The 18,376-nt window shown below is 33.9% G+C and overlaps 1 protein-coding gene across 1 annotated transcript; it reads right to left on the minus strand.

Annotated features, from left to right (window-relative positions):
* On the minus strand, positions 1 to 18,196 carry LOC126829535 (activating signal cointegrator 1 complex subunit 2). Its single transcript, XM_050559476.1, has 17 exons — positions 18,047 to 18,196; positions 16,802 to 16,963; positions 16,513 to 16,571; positions 15,701 to 15,812; positions 14,510 to 14,707; positions 13,554 to 13,780; positions 13,014 to 13,088; positions 12,406 to 12,513; positions 11,682 to 11,753; positions 10,525 to 10,599; positions 9,448 to 9,706; positions 7,951 to 8,055; positions 5,727 to 5,830; positions 4,238 to 4,360; positions 3,449 to 3,643; positions 901 to 982; positions 1 to 327 (listed from the first exon to the last, which is right to left on the minus strand). The coding sequence occupies exons 1-17, from the start codon at positions 18,116 to 18,118 to the stop codon at positions 58 to 60; spliced, it is 2,298 nt and encodes a 765-aa protein (XP_050415433.1). The 5' UTR covers positions 18,119 to 18,196; the 3' UTR covers positions 1 to 57.
* Positions 18,197 to 18,376: the final 180 nt, after the last annotated feature.

Here is an 18,376-nt window from a genome sequence, read left to right on the forward strand (position 1 = left end):
TGATGAACTTTATAATTTATATTCAATATTTTGTATCAACAATAAATATAATTTGTTTTAAAATTTTCTTTTTCTATCGGACATATCCCGTCTGTTGTGGTTGGCACGTGAAGATTTGTGTTTGTCTTTATAAGTTCTATTACGATTTACATCATCAGATTGACCTTGACCTTTAGCCTGACCCTCCACATTATATTTACGTTGTGGCTGACCACCTCCTCGTTTTGCAAGTTTAGCAGCACGTCTTTGAGCAGCTGCCTCTCTAAGCTTAGCTGGGTCAGCAACAAACTGGTCTCTTTTTCTAGGTTCAGATTCATCTGATGGTTTCTAACAAAAAAAATAAAAGTTAACAAGACCTAAAGTAGAAATAGACTGAAAATGAATAGGGTTCATCCTCCCATGATCAGAATGCTTCATACCAAATTTGAAAAATATTCTTTACAAGGTGTTCAGCAAAGCTGGGGCAACTCCAGAACGGAAAGTCACAGAACGCTGATACTGATAGGGTTCATCCTCTCATGGAACAAATGGTTACTCCCAAAATTTAAACTATAGCCCCTATCATTTCACAGTATTTTTGGCAAGGGGTGTAAATTCAGAATGAAGGGTCGCAGAATGATGATTATCAATAGGATTTATCCTCTCATGACGTCAATGCTTCCCACTAATTTTGAAAAAGATCTTTTAAACACTATTGTGTTCACAAGGGGTTAACTCGTGCATGAACAATCACATAAAGCTGAATATCTATAGGGTTTGTCTTCGTCCTCTGAAGACAACAATGCTTCATATCGCGTTTACAAGCCAATTGTTGATGCTCTGATGGACGGACATGATTGATGGCATAAAACGCAGACACTGAAATGTGGGCTTATAAAAAATCCAATCTGATGTACTCACACTATCTGAATCTGATTCACTACTCTCTGATTCCTCGTTTCCATCATCTTTACCACGAAATACACAAGGTGTTGTAAATTGTCTGCAATATTTAAAATAAACACTCTATGCTTTCGTTGCAAACTAAAATATTGTGAAATTTGAATCTCAAAATGGTATATCAGTCCGAAAATGGTTGAATGAATTCTGTTCAATATATCTACAAAGTTATATTTCCACATTGGCAACCTTTGCAGCATATCAACAAGCCAGCATCACTTATAAGTGTAAAGTAAAATGTTTTGATGCGCTTCATCTTAATCTGATTGAATCTAAGCCATGAGATTATCTACTGTTTATATTTTGGTTTGGTTTCTTTAATTAATTTAATCTTAATACATTTTACTGTGAATTAAGATATTGTTCAAACAAGCCAACAGTGAGGCTGATGTCCCCCGCCGAAATAGGAAAATAATTAGAGGACACATATAAATTTATCACAAATTATCTTTTACAAAGTATTGAACAATCAAACAGTATATCTTAACTTATAGTCTAACAATCAAAGTAGGAGAGTTATTGTTTTCCAAAGTCTCGACCAATCAAATTGCGTATCGCTCTGCTTACCCTGAGCAGAAAATGCTCATTATCAAACTTAGTCAAGGTATTACTGTAATGAAACTATACACCAAGTTTCATCAATCTCACTTAATTAGAACTAAAGTTATCGTGTCCCAAAGCATCAACCAATCAAATTGCTTATCTCTGCTTACCCTAAGCGGAAAATGCTCATCTTCGAACTCCATCAAGGCATTGACCTAATCAACACATACACCAAGTTTGAACATTCTAGCTCAATTAGGAAGAGAGTTATCGTGCCCCAAAGTATCAACCAATCAAATTGCTTATCTCTGCTTACCCTAAGCGGAAAATGCTCATCTTCGAACTCCATCAAGGCATTGACCTAATAAACACATACACCAAGTTTGAACATTCTAGCTCAATTAAAAGTTATCGTGTCCCAAAGCATCAACCAATCAAATTGCTTATCTCTGCTTACCCTAAGCGGAAAATGCTCATCTTTGAACTCCATCAAGGCATTGACCTAATCAACACATACACCAAGTTTGAACATTCTAGCCCAATTAGGAAGAGAGTTATCGTGTCCCAAAGCATCAACCAATCAAATTGCTTATCTCTGCTTACCCTAAGCGGAAAATGCTCATCTTCGAACTCCATCAAGGCATTGACCTAATAAACACATACACCAAGTTTGAACATTCTAGCTCAATTAGGAAGAGAGTTATTGTGTCCCAAAAAGTGTGACGGACAGACAGACGGACGGACAGACGGACAGACAGACAGACGGACGAACCCATTTTAATAGTCCCCTGCTTTCTTCGAAAGGCGGGGGACAATAAAATCATTTCAGAAAAACAATTTATTATTTTGACATCAATTATAAAGAGGTTTAGTTCCTTTATGTCTTCTGTGAGGCACGGTGGCTAAATGAGCAAAATGCTGGCTCGCTGGCCTGGGCCCGATTCCTAGAAAATTCTTAAGCACGTTCTTGTGCTTAGATTTAAGTAGACTTTGCATTTAAGTAAACTTACCTTATTTTGTGTTCCCAGAAAATTCTTAAGAACGTTCTTATGCTTAGATTTTAAGTAGACTTCATCGTAACCACAAGAACGTTATTATGCGTTCCAAGAAAAAACTTAAGCACAACTTCGTTCTTGAACATGGTCAATCTAAGCACAAGTCCCAAGCACAAGTACCAACCTTAAGTCTGTTTCTGCTTCAAAAAGATGGCTGACCGTAGAGTTATTCGACGGCATTTCCGACACCTTTTGATACCAAAGAGACAATTACAAGACAGAGAAAATCCTTCTCGAGAAGAAATTTCAAATTGAGAATGTTATAGAAAATTTCACTTCTAGGCCTACCCTGAAACCATTTTATTTATTTGCCAATTAGTAAACAATAGGCTACAAACACACAGGCTACTTTAAGATCAGGCACTCTCACAATTATTCAGTTAGTTTGTATGTGTCTGCGTTTTTTATCTCGTGGCACATTTTATATGTGTATAGGGGACATGTCAAATGCATCTAAATCAACCATATATATATATGATGTCAATGAAGCAGACGACAAATTTATGACGTAATTCGCATACCAAAGTTGTTTTTATGACGTTAAAGAGCATCAAAGTCTCAGTTTATGGTAAACTTTACCAGTCACAATGTGCTTAGACTTATACTTGACTTGTGCTTACGTAATAATGGTCTTGAGAATTTTCTAGGGACGATATTTTTATAAGTTTCTTACGTAAGAAAAAGTGAAGCATGACTTTGTGTTTACTTTAAGAATTTTCTAGGAACCGGGCCCAGGAGGTTGTGGGTTCACTCACAGTGTTGGCTTAAGTATCTTTTCAAAGTTGAAATTATAACCTTTGATGACACATCATATCCAAATTACAGGAAAAATGGAGACATTATGGCAAATAAGTTATTTAGATGTTTGAAAGGACGTGAATAATAAATTATAATACAGATGTTTTACATACCGTCTACTTGTTAGTTCATCTGCAGAATCTGCATCATCAGCACCAACATTATTGATATCATATGTATCATCATATTCATCATCATATAATATTTTATCATACATACTATTCTCTACATCAGCTGAACCATATGCATCATATGTAGCTTTAAATTCTTTTATAAACTCTTTATCAGTTAATGCTACTTTCTCCTCCCTGATTTAGAAAAAAAAATAGAAGTTGCAAAAAATTTAAAAAATAAACATCACTTTGATTCATATAATATTATAAATTTAGGTGATACTCAAGTGGAATGTTTGGAATTTAACTGATGGGTTTAATGTCCTACTTTTCGGCTTCATCTGAGCTAATGAAAACGCACATACACCATGCAGTGTGCTTTGATTGAAATTTTGCCTGGACAACAGCGCTATATTGTATACTTATTCTGAATTCCAACTGTTAAGTGTTCTGTCAATGTTTAGGCTAAACAGGACCTCAGTTTTTCCAATTATCTAGATGGTGTTCCTTTGCAGGCTCTCTGTCCTGCACCACTAACAAGGGTAAACAATAATGGGTTCAAACATGGGATCACCAGGCTTCCGAGCCAGCATCTTACTCACTAAGCCACTGTGGCTCACAGTTACAATCAAGTAAATAGTAAAATATCTGGTGACAAAGCATGCTCCATCTCAATAAGTTCATATAATATATCCACCCGTTCTTGGGAGTGACTCACTGGAATTCTGTCAAGAACTAATCAAATATTCCCATAGATATTTTGTTAGTTATAATAATAACAATACTTACTTTTTGCCTTTATGAATACGTGACATATCAATATCATCTCTTCTAAAAACATCAAACTCATCTCCATCATATATATTACGTCTGGTTTCTACTAGTAGTTCAGGTTTAGATGGTGGTGGCTGTCTATGAAAAAAAAAATCCTAAAATTATGAGAGAAATTTTTGACAATCTGACTTCCATTGATCCTGTTCAGATTCTCCTTCAACAACATACAACAACCTGAAAACAAATCCAACAGATACAAAATTTTATCACTTTGATTGACATTGAAACAGGTACTGGGCTGTGGGCCACTTTCACCAAGCATAGATAAGACATACAACTGAACTGACTATTTTATTATATAACTCTCCTTAATTTCCATACACTCAAAATTACGTTAACATTTATCTCAGATGAAACACAATATTTTTTGAAAGAATATGATGATTTTCAGCACAACTTGATTTTTAAAACTACTTTCTGTTCGTGTATTCACACAAATCTAAGGTTATATTGTTTGAAACACCTAATTTAACGAGATGGCAGTTCTTGCTATAATAGTTAAAAACTAGATAGTGTAAAGGTAATTTGCTGAAAATTTCAGTCAAATTGATCCACTATGAGCTGAGAAAGAAGCGGGTGAAATTTTGGCATAGTCTCGGTCATCATTACTAAAATCATTAATATAAAAAGCTTAGTCTCGATTATCCACTTTTATTGATTTAATTAGGAATCTAATCCAGCCAACATCGAAGGCTAGCCTTGACATCGAGAGTTTATTATGGTCTGGATAAGTTAATTAATGTCTAATTGATAATTTAGATAACATTTCAGGCCTAAAGAAAGACTTGTAATAAGCAGATTTTGCTCTTGCATAATGCATGTTTAATGGTAGGCTATGGAAATTAACTGACAGCTAAATTCTTGAAAATGTTTTTAGTCTAAATATAACATCAAATCACCCAGTTTGTACATGGGAAGGCATCATTAACAAAAGAAGAGATAGGTTTAATATAAGCTATGCCTGTTCCATAATCCCTATTCAGATACAGAGAGAGAGAGAGAGTTTAATGTTCACTCACACAAACTAGGTCATTTCGGTACTAACACATGGTTCAAATTTATTTCAATAATTTGCTTGTGCATAGGGGTCTTGAGCAGTGGGAGGAAACTGGAGGACACAGAGAAACCCCACAAGGTTGGACAGGCGGCCCTACTCCTTGTCATGTACAACTGGGGAATCGAAACCACACTAGCTGACTCAATGACAGACCTTATGATACAGTGTCATGTCCTAACCATTCGGCCATCCAACAAAATAAAGACTTTGTTTGAACTTGCCTTTGAAATTCATTAGAAACTGAATATAAATCTAAAATGAAATTATTATTTACCTTTCATGTTTAAATTCATCATATAAAATATGAAGGTATGGCTGTCAAATTAAAATCGCTAATAGATAGACAAATCTTCTATTTCAAGATTTAAACAGTTGGCTAATACCTACCTTGGTAAAGTTGTATCTAGATCTTGTAAAGATGGCGGTACTTTATCTTCTAAAATACAGTTAATTACTCTTTCTACACTATAATTCAATTCTTCTAATGCTAACTATAATAATAACAATATAACAAAAATAACAAATGAAAAAAAAATAAAAATAAATAAATGAAAAATAATTAATATAATAAATGACAATAATATTATGTATTATATGTATGAAAATTTAAAAAGTCTTTTCATTTTAACTTAGTACACAATTTGCCGCTGACCATTTGTTTAATTCTTGCTATGTCTATGTTTTCTGTCTTGTCTGCATGTTCATCTTGTAGATTTTGTTTTGTGTGTAGTGCTGTCCTCCTGCACTTACTATTGAGTATACAATACATCTAGTTAAACATTTGCTATCAATTAAGTTCTAATATATTAAAGATTAATAAGAAAAAATATACAGGGAAACAACATATATATCTCAAAAATCAGAACACAAGATGGTATACCTTATAAATATTCTCATATATCAATCCATGTTTGAAAAAGAGCAAAGAAAACATAAATGGCGATGTAAAATATTATTTGGAGACAAATTATATTGTGACTTATGAATTTAAAGAGTGTCTGAACTCCAGTAAAGATTACTGCTAAGCGATGCTATTACATTTTATAAAATAAAAGATTCACAAATAAATTACAATAAAAAGTTTTTAACTAAATTAAAGATAGGTTGCCAGGAAACGAAATATGCGTTCATAGTGCGGACTGTCGTGTGGACAGTCAACAAGGGTTGTCACATATTGTTCTCTAGTCGGTAATGAAAGATTTACAAATACACTAAAATCTGATTAAGAGTAACAACTCATTAAGTAATTCTCAGAAACCAGTAGAATTTGTTTGGCATCTAGTTCTGCCCCGTGCTAACGTTTATTATACATAACATTTAATATCATAGATTTAGCTGTTTAAATTATCAAAAATCATTGAAAATCAATACGATTCTTCTTCTTTTCATAACCTTAAATACCATGTATAAAATCAAAGTCAATCGAATGATACCTTTGGCCTGTAGAGCATCCACATGATTTTTAGAGATAATCAAGGGCCATAACTCTGGCAGTAATTATCAGAAATCTTTGAAAAAAAACAGGCTTCTTTGTCGCAGGACCTTAACCCTTGTCAGTGCACATGGGGTCTCCGTGGACCCCATGCACATGTTTTATAGTGTTTTGTAATAACTACTGGGCACTGCTTTCTGAAATTTAGTGACTTTATCTCCTATACATTTTTAAACGTAGCGAAAGGTTCGGTATTCATCTGCTTCCCACATGCAGAGTTCTGTTACATGCAAATCAGGCCCAACGCTTGAAGGGAATTGGACCCCTAACTTATAACTCACAGTAGGGATTTTGCTAATGTGTTTGCTGCCTGATACCATATTGCGTACGCCAGAGTATTCTCTCTTTTAACACCTGCATGTTACAAATACCAAAAATTAAATGATGAATTCCAAATATTGAATGGTTTTTGTATCACGCGTGAATAGCCATTTAACTTCTTTATCACATAGTACAAAAAGTAGCAATTTTTGTGAGAATTATTAAATCTTTTCCAAATGTCACTAAAATGTTTTTGTATAATAATTTAGTTGTTTTTCAGTTGTCAAATATGAATGCAAATAAAAACTAAACTGCTGCCTTTTAATTCAGATATATCTGTACGTAAAATTTTTGAATTATAACTGGGGTCCATATGGACCCCTTGATACCTGATATGTGATTCTCACAACGTGAACCGACAAGGGTTAAACATCATGTATCAATTTAAAGTCAATCGGATATTAACTTTAGTCACTAGAGCGTCCACAAGCAATTGTGGACACCAAACCGACGAACTGGGGCGGCAACAATATGATATGCAACCACATTTCAATGTTGGCGTATAAAAACAATAAAATAATATGCTGTATACAAACATTTTTTAAACATGCTATTTAAGTCTTTTTATATTTTTATTGTTTTATATACCAGTATTTACAAAATAATTATTTAAAAAACATCTTACTAGTAGAGTTTTGCTATAAATAACATACTGAGAATATATCATTCAGTGAAAGACAAGATAAATATTTTAAAGCATAATGTAAAACCAGCAGGTCTCTGAAACCTAATGGGACAGAATAGTAGTTTAAATTAGTGTTAGCCTTAGACAGATAAGAACATATTTAAGCTGCATACCTCTATAAAGCCTTCACCTAAATCAGGTAATAAATCTTTTACAGCTGATATCATTGACTCAAATTCCACAGGGGATACATTTGGTGCACCAGGTACTTGTTCATCCTGTTGAAGAAAGCCAACAGTGAGGCTGATGTCCCCCGCTGATATCCCAAAATAAATAGATGACACGTAGTCATCAATTGCACATTTATCTTTCTGATAAGTATTGAGCAATCAAACTGATTATCTAATCTTAGTATAAGTTCACAATTGAACTCAGTCAAGGTTTTGAAGTACCCAGTATTGAAACTATACACTAAGTTTCATCACTCTCCATCAGTTAGAATCAAAGTTATCTTGTCCCAAAGCATCAACCAATGATATGGCTTAGCTCTGCTTAGCTTTAGAAGAAAATGTTAATCACTGAACTCAGTCAAGACATTCACTCAATGAACATCTACACCAAGGTTACAAATTATACTGCAATTAAAAGCAGATTTATAAACTATAAACATACTTATGGAAAACAGCTACTGATTTATTTAGGTGACGTTTCGAAGAGTATTCTCTCAACGTTTTCTATACTTGAATCTATACTTTGAGTTTCATCATGTTTAAACATTCTACCTCTATTAGAAGGAGAGTCATTGGGTTTCAAATTCTCGATCTATCAAATTGTTTATCTCTCTGATTACCCTGAGTAGAAAATGCTCATTCTCGAACTTAGTCAAGGTATTGATATAATAAAACTATACACCAAGTTTCATCACTCTCACTTAATTAAAACTAAAGTTATCGTGTACCAAAGCATCAACCAATCAAATTGCTTATTTCTGCTTACCCAAAGCAGAAAATGCTCACCTTTAAACTCCATCAAGGCTTTGACCTAATAAACACCTACACCAAGTGTGAACATTCTAGCACAATTAGAAGGAGAGTTATTGTGTTCCAAAATGTGTGAGGGACAGACAGACAGATGGACAGACAGATTTTAATAGTCCTGTGCTTTCTTCGAAAGGCAGAGGACAATAAATTAGCCAGTGAAATGTTTCGTTCAAAAGTAATAAAGAATAAGAACGTACAAAGTCATTTTTCAGCTATGAACCCCTAATGTATAAGAAGTGGTACCATGTGTTCCAGATTACAGAAGCATGCCCTACTTTGTTCATGACACATCAATAAAAAAAAAGTTACCTAAAGAACACCAGCAAGATAGTGCTGTGTAACCAAAATGGTGAAGGCTTTTAATAGTTTTCAGTATAAGTGATTATTATAATATGTCGTTAAAAATCAGTATTTCTACCGATTAAAAGTTTTAAAAATATGCTAAAAACTAAATACTACTGTTGTGAAGTTCCCCTTCTCAAAAAAATAATATCCATCTTCATTAGCCCAGTCGGAGCAGAACAGTAGGACGTTAAACCCCATTTCATTTCATTTAATTCCTCAAATAATAATACATAATTTAAACATTTCAAATAAGAGAAAATTGTCATAATATGTCTTCAAACTTACATAATCTTCAACTTGAAAAGCTTCATTGGTGTAATTAGCTGTTTCTGATTCTTCCCCAACTCCTGCACCACCCCAGCTAGCAGAAGCACCACCACCACAAGCTCCTCCTACAGCTCCTTGGTCATCAGGAGGTCCGGGTGATCCATCAGGACTAGTTCGACCACCAGTAGTTGTTGCACCAGATGGTTTCTTTCTCTTTCCATACGTAGCAAAAGCTGTATTAACAGCATTTCTAATATACTGCAGCTGTTCGTCATCTCTATTTTAACTAGGCTAAGGACTAATAATTCAGTCATCAATATTCAATTAATTTATAAAAAGATTAATATTCATTTCTTTTTTGGGGGTGGGGGGATAAATTAAAGTGCAGTTACAACTCTTATGGGTATAGATTGGGGTTTCTGTTTCAAAATTTTTGTGGGTGTAACAGAGGCCAGAACTGGGTCACTATAAGTGGTCAGCTTCAGGAATTAAGGTCAAAAGATTTCTTGACATAAATTTGTTATGTTGCATTTTGTATTCTGAATAATATTATTAACACAATAAAGCCCCAAAGTACACTGGCTCAATATTTTCCATATTTAATTCATGTACCAGTTTCAAGACCATATAAACAATATTCATTGAATACCATAATTACATGTCTAAACATTGTTTATCTTCTTTATAAAAGGGTATTTCAAAATTACAGTTACAGCTTAATCACTCAGCAAAAGGCATCAGGGACTCCACATATTATCAGGTGTTTTTGTTATTCATGTCCATGAAGCCTGTGCAATATTCACTCCAAATTTAACCCTAGTAATTACTACACCATGCAATACCTTATATGGCATGGAACCGTATAAAGCATTGTTGACTGCCACATATTATCAGGTCTAGTTGTTTATTGACTAAAGTTGTTCCTTATGGACTGCTTTTTATTAATAGATAATAACTAGGGAGCTCATTCGTATCAATATATTTTTCGTATGCATAGCATATTTTGTCACAAAGTGACATGAAAAAAAAATGATTAAAATATTGAGCGATAATGAATACCCTGAGTATTTTGTTTTCCTGTTTAAAAAAGGATACACAGTACATTCTGATTGACTAAATATATCCATTATATCTTGAAAACTATAATTACTTTCATAGTCAGCTAAAAACCTGAAATAACAGATAAAAACATCAGCCATTAATCATCAGAGACAAACTTAATAAACATGCATTATAATTTACATTATTGTTCCCTCACTCGAATAATAGCCACAAATTGCCTAATAAGTCCACAATAAATTAAACAAGTTGGTTATTACAGAATGTCAACCATTGCGGCAGAAGTTTTAGCACCCACTATATCATATTATACAGTTACATCACCTGAACATCCCTGGAAAATTCAGCTGTAGTTTTTAACTTGTGCTATTTTGATCAAATAAAAATTTATAGATTTTTTTCCCAAAAAGGGATAAATATTATCGAATACATAAGAAAGGTAGGTATTAATGTGGGTACAAAATGACACATTTACAGAATTCATATCACAAATTTTCTTTCCAATAGTGAGTTTCAGCTGTGGCCATATTTACCGATGTGAGTATCAATGTTAGCTTCAGAGAAAATTATTTACTTGATATCAGAACTAATGAACACTGTGATTTTATTAAGAGGTCACTCCTATTAAGAGGCGACGTGGTTTCCCCTTGTCAGTGGTGCAGAACGGAGGGACTGACAAGGACAGCTGTCTAGTCCTTCGGATGATACGGAAAACCAAGGTCCCGTGTGTATATTGGAATGCACGTAAAAGATCCCCTAGTCCTTCGGATGATACGAAAAACCGAGGTCCCGTGTATATATTGGAATGCACGTAAAAGATCCCCTGGCAGTTGGAATTCGATATAAGAGTAGGCGATAGTGCCGCTGCCCGGGCAAAATTTCACTCATAGCACACTGTATGGTGTATGCCCGTCTTCATTAGCCCAGTATAGGATCAGAACAGTAGGACGTTAAACCCCATTTTATTTCATTTCACTTCCTATTTAGAGGTTGAGTCATGAAAATTGCCTTAATGGCTGCTGAATGATTCTATTGTAGTGCTAATTGAAGATATAATGTTTTTGGTATAAAATCTTTTTTTCCTATTTGTTTTCTAATCAATAGTTATGTATTCAGGATTGTGATTGCCACTTATTATTAAGTCCCATTTGAGTGCATTGCATCATGTTTAATATAAGTGACAAACATTATACCTTCTTTCTCCAAGAATAGCTGACATTGTATGTAGAAAATCTTCAACACAAGATTCCATTTCATCTTCACTTCTAGAATAAAGCAATTAATTCATGAATAAAAATCTGAAAATCCATGACTTTAGAAGCATGTCAAAAGTGAGGCTGATGTCCCCCACTGAAATTCCAAAATAAAAAGATGACACATTAATTAATTGAACATTTGTCTTTATATTAAACTGCTTATCTATACCTATTTAAGCAGAAAATGTTCACAACCTAACTCAGTCAAGGTTTTAAAGTACCTGGTAGTAAACTTGTTTATCGTTCTGATTACCCTAAGTAGGAAATGCTCATTATCGAACTTAGTTAATGTATTGATGTAATGAAACTATACACCAAGTTTTACCATTCTCACTTAATTAGAACCAAAGATATCGTGTCTCAAAGCATCAAATAATCAAATTGCTTATCTGTGCTTAGACTAGGCAGAAAATGCTCATCTAAGAACTCACGCCAAGTTTGAACATTAGAGCTTATTATAGGAGAGTTATCATGTCCCAAAGGGTGTGACAGACAGACAGACCCATTTTAATAGTCTCTGCTTTCCTCGAGAAGTGGGGAACAATAAACATATAATGTCAGTTTATAGAAATCAGGATGTTCTGGGATGACAATCAATCACTGTCTAGTTGTTGTGGTAAAGAGAAATAACTCATATAAACGTTAATGCTTGTCTGTTTACCTGTTTTCTAATATAGGTTGTATACAGGTATGAGATATAATATTATTAAATATCTTCTGTAAAGAAATCTTTCCTTGATGTAACTTCTGCTTCATCAGATGTAGATGACTGAAAAAAAAAATACAATATTTACTGCCTATTTATATATTACTGCCTTTCGTGTAATTTTAAACCTTGTTGAAATTAATTTATAGATGCAGTTTTTATAATTCTCATTTCAATCGAGCCAACTGTGAAATTTATGTCTCTCTACCTTAATCACATAATACCTTAATTACTTGCACATTTATCTTTTAATAAATCATTAAATTACTTATCACTCTGCTTAACTCAAGCAGAAAATGCTCACTATCGAAAGTAGTCAAGGGATGTGAATCAGAGTCATCCAAATCATTAACAAATTGGTGATCTCTCCTTAGCCCAAACATGACCATCATTAACCTCTGTCAAGACAGTCACCAGATGAACATCTACACTCAGTTTGAACATTCTACCTCAATTAAAAGTGGCATTGTGTTCCAAAGGTACAAAACCATTCTAATGATCCCCTTTGTTTTCAGAAAGGTGGGGGAACAACTAGTTAAACAATATGAAAGTTTGTTGAATACCTGATACTGTCAAAGGTTCTTAACTTTACAGTCTGAACTAATTCTGGAATAACCAATTCATAGAATGTTGCCAATCTGAAAAATAGCATAAAAATCATTAAAACATTTCTATTGTTTCTTTTCTATATTCAGTACTAGGTTTTTCTCTGTTTTATAGAAATAAGGTCATATGCTCTACTTTGTATTTAATACACTTACATGTAATAAATAATTTAGATAACATTTCAGGCCTAAAGAAAGACCTGCAATAGGCATGACTAGTAATAGAATATGTTTGAGAAATATTGGTCTTTTTTGTATCTTTTTTGTTCTCATTTGGAGGGAAGTCTGTATGATTACAAGCCCAGGACTGTAGAGCGCAGTGGACGCCTTTGGCTTACGTTTGTTCATTATTGCTTGCATTGTCTGTGTATATTGTGAGTCTTATCAACCAAGCCTGCTTGTCTTTATCAGTTTTCTTTATTTGTGCAGTCCACTTAATATTTTGTGTCAAAAAATGATTGACATGTATTTCATGTATTAGCCATATAAAATAATTACCTTTGTTCAAAATGAAATTCATGCAGTATCTGACATCCTTTAGGGTAAATTTCTAAAAAACTTGACAATGTAATTCCTATATCAGCAATATAAAATAATACATCCTGAAAATCACTTGTAGAAATAGTTAAAAGAGTTTCACTAGAATGTACATTTCCTAGTTTCTTTGGTTCTGTGGCACTGTAATCTGTTTCCAGTTGACACTTGGCAACAACATTATCAAAAACCTACAACAAGCAAGGTAAGTATAGATTGTAAAGACAAATACTGTTAAAGCATGAATCTCTAGTAAATAACAAACTAACACATCCAAAAAGCATAAAAAAAAATCAACACAGACTGTTTAGATTACAGGCTAATGATGAATAAATAAACCAGGGTTTAACATCCTACTTTTTTGCACCAACCGGGCTACTGAAGACAGGCATATGACATACAGTGTACCATAAAGAGAAATTTGCCGGACAGCAATTGAATTTCAATGGTACATAGGATCTTGGTTTTTCATCCTATCTGAATAACTAGACACAGTTCCTTGCCAGGCCCCCTGTAATGCACCCCTGAAAATTAGAAGCCACGTTTGAAAATACAAGTGAACTTTCTTGACCAGCACCAGGAATGAACCAGAGACCCCCTTGTTAGTAATATGATAGTGACATAGAATGATAACTGGTTGTTACAACAGTTCAAGATAATTTCAATATGCACCTCATTACACACCTTTAATGCTGCATTCATTTATTGTAGTTAATTGCTTGGTCAGAAACTTAAGGCAACACAGCGTGGGTATTCCACATTATCTGAATATGATATTTGCATAGAAATATATAAATAGACATGCTTATGAAGATAAAACAATATGTTTCTTGAATACCGCACCCATTTACGTCAAAATATTCGTTAAATACTAGTAATATAAGATTAAGAACCTGTTCAGAATGATAGTGTATACCTACATGAAGAATAGTTGGTATAGTAGCTCGTAGATCTTCTTCATATTTAGGTTGCTGTGTAAATATATTCGACACCATCTTGGATAATAGTTGAGAATTTCCTTTTCCATACAAAACACACAGATCAAAGATTTTAGGAATATCAAACAAAAAATTCTCATATAAAATTTCGCCAAAAACCTTTGGTGTTATAAATTTATCCTGAAAATAAAAAAAAAAAATTACACGATTTTGAAATTTCATTACGAAAATTAGTTTTGACCGCTCCAGTGCAAATTGTGTCTGCTTTGTACATGGTAACTTGCTGTACAAGTGTTTGTATATACAGGTCACACAATGATTAATAGGAAATATTGTCTCAATCAACCAGTGAACAATGCATTCCACAATCTTGCAATGTAAGGTAGAGGTTACTATTTTTGAACTAACATACGATACAGCTATATTGAAATTTTTCATTTTATCTTATTAGCATTGAGAGAAAACCCTGTGAGAGCCCATGAGGTAGACAGGAGACCCTATTCGTGGTCACATACATCTACGGAATCGAAATAACAACTACTTGACTTAGATAACTTGGCTACTCCCACAACCTATTTCGAATCTAATTTGAGCAAGTGACTGACAGAGCGAGAGAGAGAAATGGGGATTAACGTCCACTCGACACAGAATAGGTCATTTCGGGACGAACATATGGTTTAATCTTATTTCAATAATTCACTTGTGCGTTGCGGTCTTTAGCAGTGGGAGGAAACCGGAGGACCTGGAGAAAACCCATGAGGTTGGACAGGCAACCCTACTCCTTGTCACATACAACCGGGGATTCAAAACCACGCCAGTTGACTCAATGACAGGCCTTATGATACAGCGCGCATGTGCTAACCATTCGGCCATCCAACCCCCTAGTGACCGACAGGATAGTTCAACCTTTGAACTTCAAAAGTCATGTGGATAGACCTTATGATCTAAATCACATGCATTAGAACACTCCACCAATCCAACCCATAGGAAATGGAAAAGAGTTTGACAACATTTCTGGTAAATGAAGTTGATTCTGTACTTTATAATTTTCAACGTTCGTCATTTGTTATGTGATCAGAAATAGCACAGGACTCAACTTCCATAGCTGAATTAAAAAAAAATAAAATCGGTGTTATTTATTACAGGTTTCCTCGAGGATTGAGTTTAATTTACCTTAGATTCTTTATGAGTTGCCATTCGTAATGATGTCATAAATACCAAACGATGTACCTCCTTCTGTTTCTCTCTACCTGCTTCTGGTAAATCATAAATAACATCATATGATCTGAAAAATAATAACGAAATACTTCAATATAATGAATATTAGATAAATAAAAAAACAAAAATATGAATGGTGCATTGACAAGATTCTATGATACAGTAATAAAGTGTTAATGGAAATAGTTTAACTCCAAGAGGCCTCTTTGTGTTACTAATCAAAACAATGCATACAACTAGGATGATTGCTTTTGCCATTATAGTGTGCACAAGATTTTACAAAGTGATCAACAGCAATTATAAAACTATATTCACTATTCTTGAATATGTCATCAAAATAGAATCTTTTTTCTTACATTTTCGCAGAAAGAACATATTTAAGTTTTTGTATTTTTTTCATGTTATTTTCCGAGAATACTACTTTAGGTTTCAGTTCAATTAACCAATCACAAAAATACATTTTGAAAGCAAAACTGGTTGAATAAATATTACTCAAGTTAGTCCTATTTTAAATCAATTAATATCATGGGTCATTTTTTTTTTCAACCATTGGGACAGTAATAGCATGGGCCTTATAATATGTAATAGACAGTGATTACACTTCTGGCACTCTTTACAAGATTGCCATTGAGTTTAATATCACTGCTCCAACTTAATTATTGATGGAAGTCTGAAAAATCGTAAAATACTACGAACGATTCAACTCATATAACATATACCCCAAATCAACTTACTATACCCGATAAAAATATGGTACATTAATTTACCTTGGTGCAAATCTCAAATATGAATCTAGAAGAGCATGAAGTTTCTCATCAAAGACAACCTGCAAAATAGTTAATAAAATAAAGTGATCCATTTCAAACTTTAGAGACTAAGGCCACAGGATACTTGATTGAACATTCTGGAACTCAATTATCTTCATCCCGAACTAGTCACAATTGAGTGAAAAGTGGGGATTTCGGGCTACAACAGAGCATTCCATAGAAACATAACAACAGTTTTTACTGTCACCAATAAATTTACTAGATATAAATTCTCCACCATATACCCTACCTGACACCAAAATTTATCATGAGGTTGTTGAAGTAGCCAATGAAGATCTTCTGCTATAAATTGTAATCGTTCAATCCATTCTTCAAATTCAGCCTTGTCCTGAGTATCTACAGGTGGAGCTTTGTAGGGGACAAAATACTTCTTCTCCATTCTGTTTGGGTGCTGAAAAAAAAATATGTTGTAATGTAATGTACTTGAAAACTTTTTTTTAGAGTAAATTGTTAAAGCTGTTATTTGGATAATTTAATTTAGAATAGCACATATTGCCTCTAGTGAGGTAAGCAAGGGCTAATTTTCTCAATGAAATGTTCATTTACATTGTACAGGGCACAGCCGGTCACAGGGACTGACACACAACCATTTAGCCGTATAACAAACTCCCAAGTAAAATGTCTCTGAAGGTACAGGTTGAGTGTGTAACTTTGTAAGGACAGAACAGATTGATAGTCGACAGGCTGCCACAGGACTGCCTACAATATTAGGTTGTGAATACCGCACAGAAGCTATGGTCTACCTTATTACCAGTTCCTTTAGGAACGGTCTCTGATCGAACATGTTCGCTGGGTGTTCCTATCCATCCCTTATACATGTAGCTGCAATATGAAAATACCTCTCTTCCCCACCTCTATTCTAAACCTTATGGCTATTTTGGAATCCCCACCTTCTATTTTTCACTGCCACACTTAACATAAATTTATAATATAGAGCAAAGCTCTAAAGCATTGCACGATGTGCAGTGCTCAAGCAAAGCTCTTTTCCGGTAACATAGGAGCGTAACTAAAACTGTCACCCACAGACTGTTGATATTCAGACCAGAACCGGATAGGCCTACACTGGGCATGCCAACTTAAAAATCTCGCCCGGTCTCATAGAAACATTTCTATGATGTGTCTAATCAATGATATCACATATTTTGGATGTCAATGAAAATAATTCTCACACTCTTTTGTTCTTTTTTTTTTTTAATTTTTTTTAAAACAAAATTAACCATACAATTTAGATCTAAATTAAAATCAATTCGGAAAAACGAAATCATTTAACATTATATGTATCACTTGAGAAACTTAATGTCTATTAAGAAGGTTTATAACAATCACATCAGCTTCACTCTACTCGGGCAATGCCTGATACATATTATTTCAACACTACTTTCAAGTAGAATTTTGCCTTTTTCTTGGGACGGATAAGAGCGGTCAGCGGACAGCGTCCGATCAGAGACCGTTCCTAAGGAAACTAAATTATTACCAGTGCAGGATTGGAACATTCTTTTCCCTTTTCATTGTCTGTGATTTGTTGCTGATCAAGTGGCACCGACATCAGTCAAGAAAATACGTAAAAGATATTTACAAAACTTATTTCTATCTAGCCTTTAGTAATATGGCCTTCACCTTTAACTTCAAGGGACCAATCATTATGTTATCAATTTCATAATCAGAATTTTACTGTAGGATCCAACCAAGCTCTAATATATAACATTTCATTTACCTTTATTTTGAAGAAATATGTTATCTGAATCCATATAAAGATGTATTTATCCATGTAGCAGAACAATTTATGTAAAGAAAATATATAATA

This window comes from Patella vulgata, chromosome 8, assembly GCF_932274485.2.
Source record: "Patella vulgata chromosome 8, xgPatVulg1.2, whole genome shotgun sequence".
Taxonomy (NCBI): domain Eukaryota; kingdom Metazoa; phylum Mollusca; class Gastropoda; family Patellidae; genus Patella; species Patella vulgata.

What these genes read in the sequence shown, in the direction of transcription:
- LOC126829535 (XM_050559476.1), bottom strand. Translation starts at nt 18,118, where the DNA reads ATGTCGGTGCCACTTGATCAGCAACAAATCACAGACAATGAAAAGGGA. An exon ending in GCTATTCTTGGAGAAAGAAG is followed by an intron (nt 10,600 to 11,681) that starts GTATAATGTTTG and finishes CTGTTATTTCAG; the next exon opens with GTTTTTAGCTGACTATGAAA. An exon ending in CTAGATACAACTTTACCAAG is followed by an intron (nt 4,361 to 5,726) that starts GTAGGTATTAGC and finishes TTTTTTTCATAG; the next exon opens with ACAGCCACCACCATCTAAAC.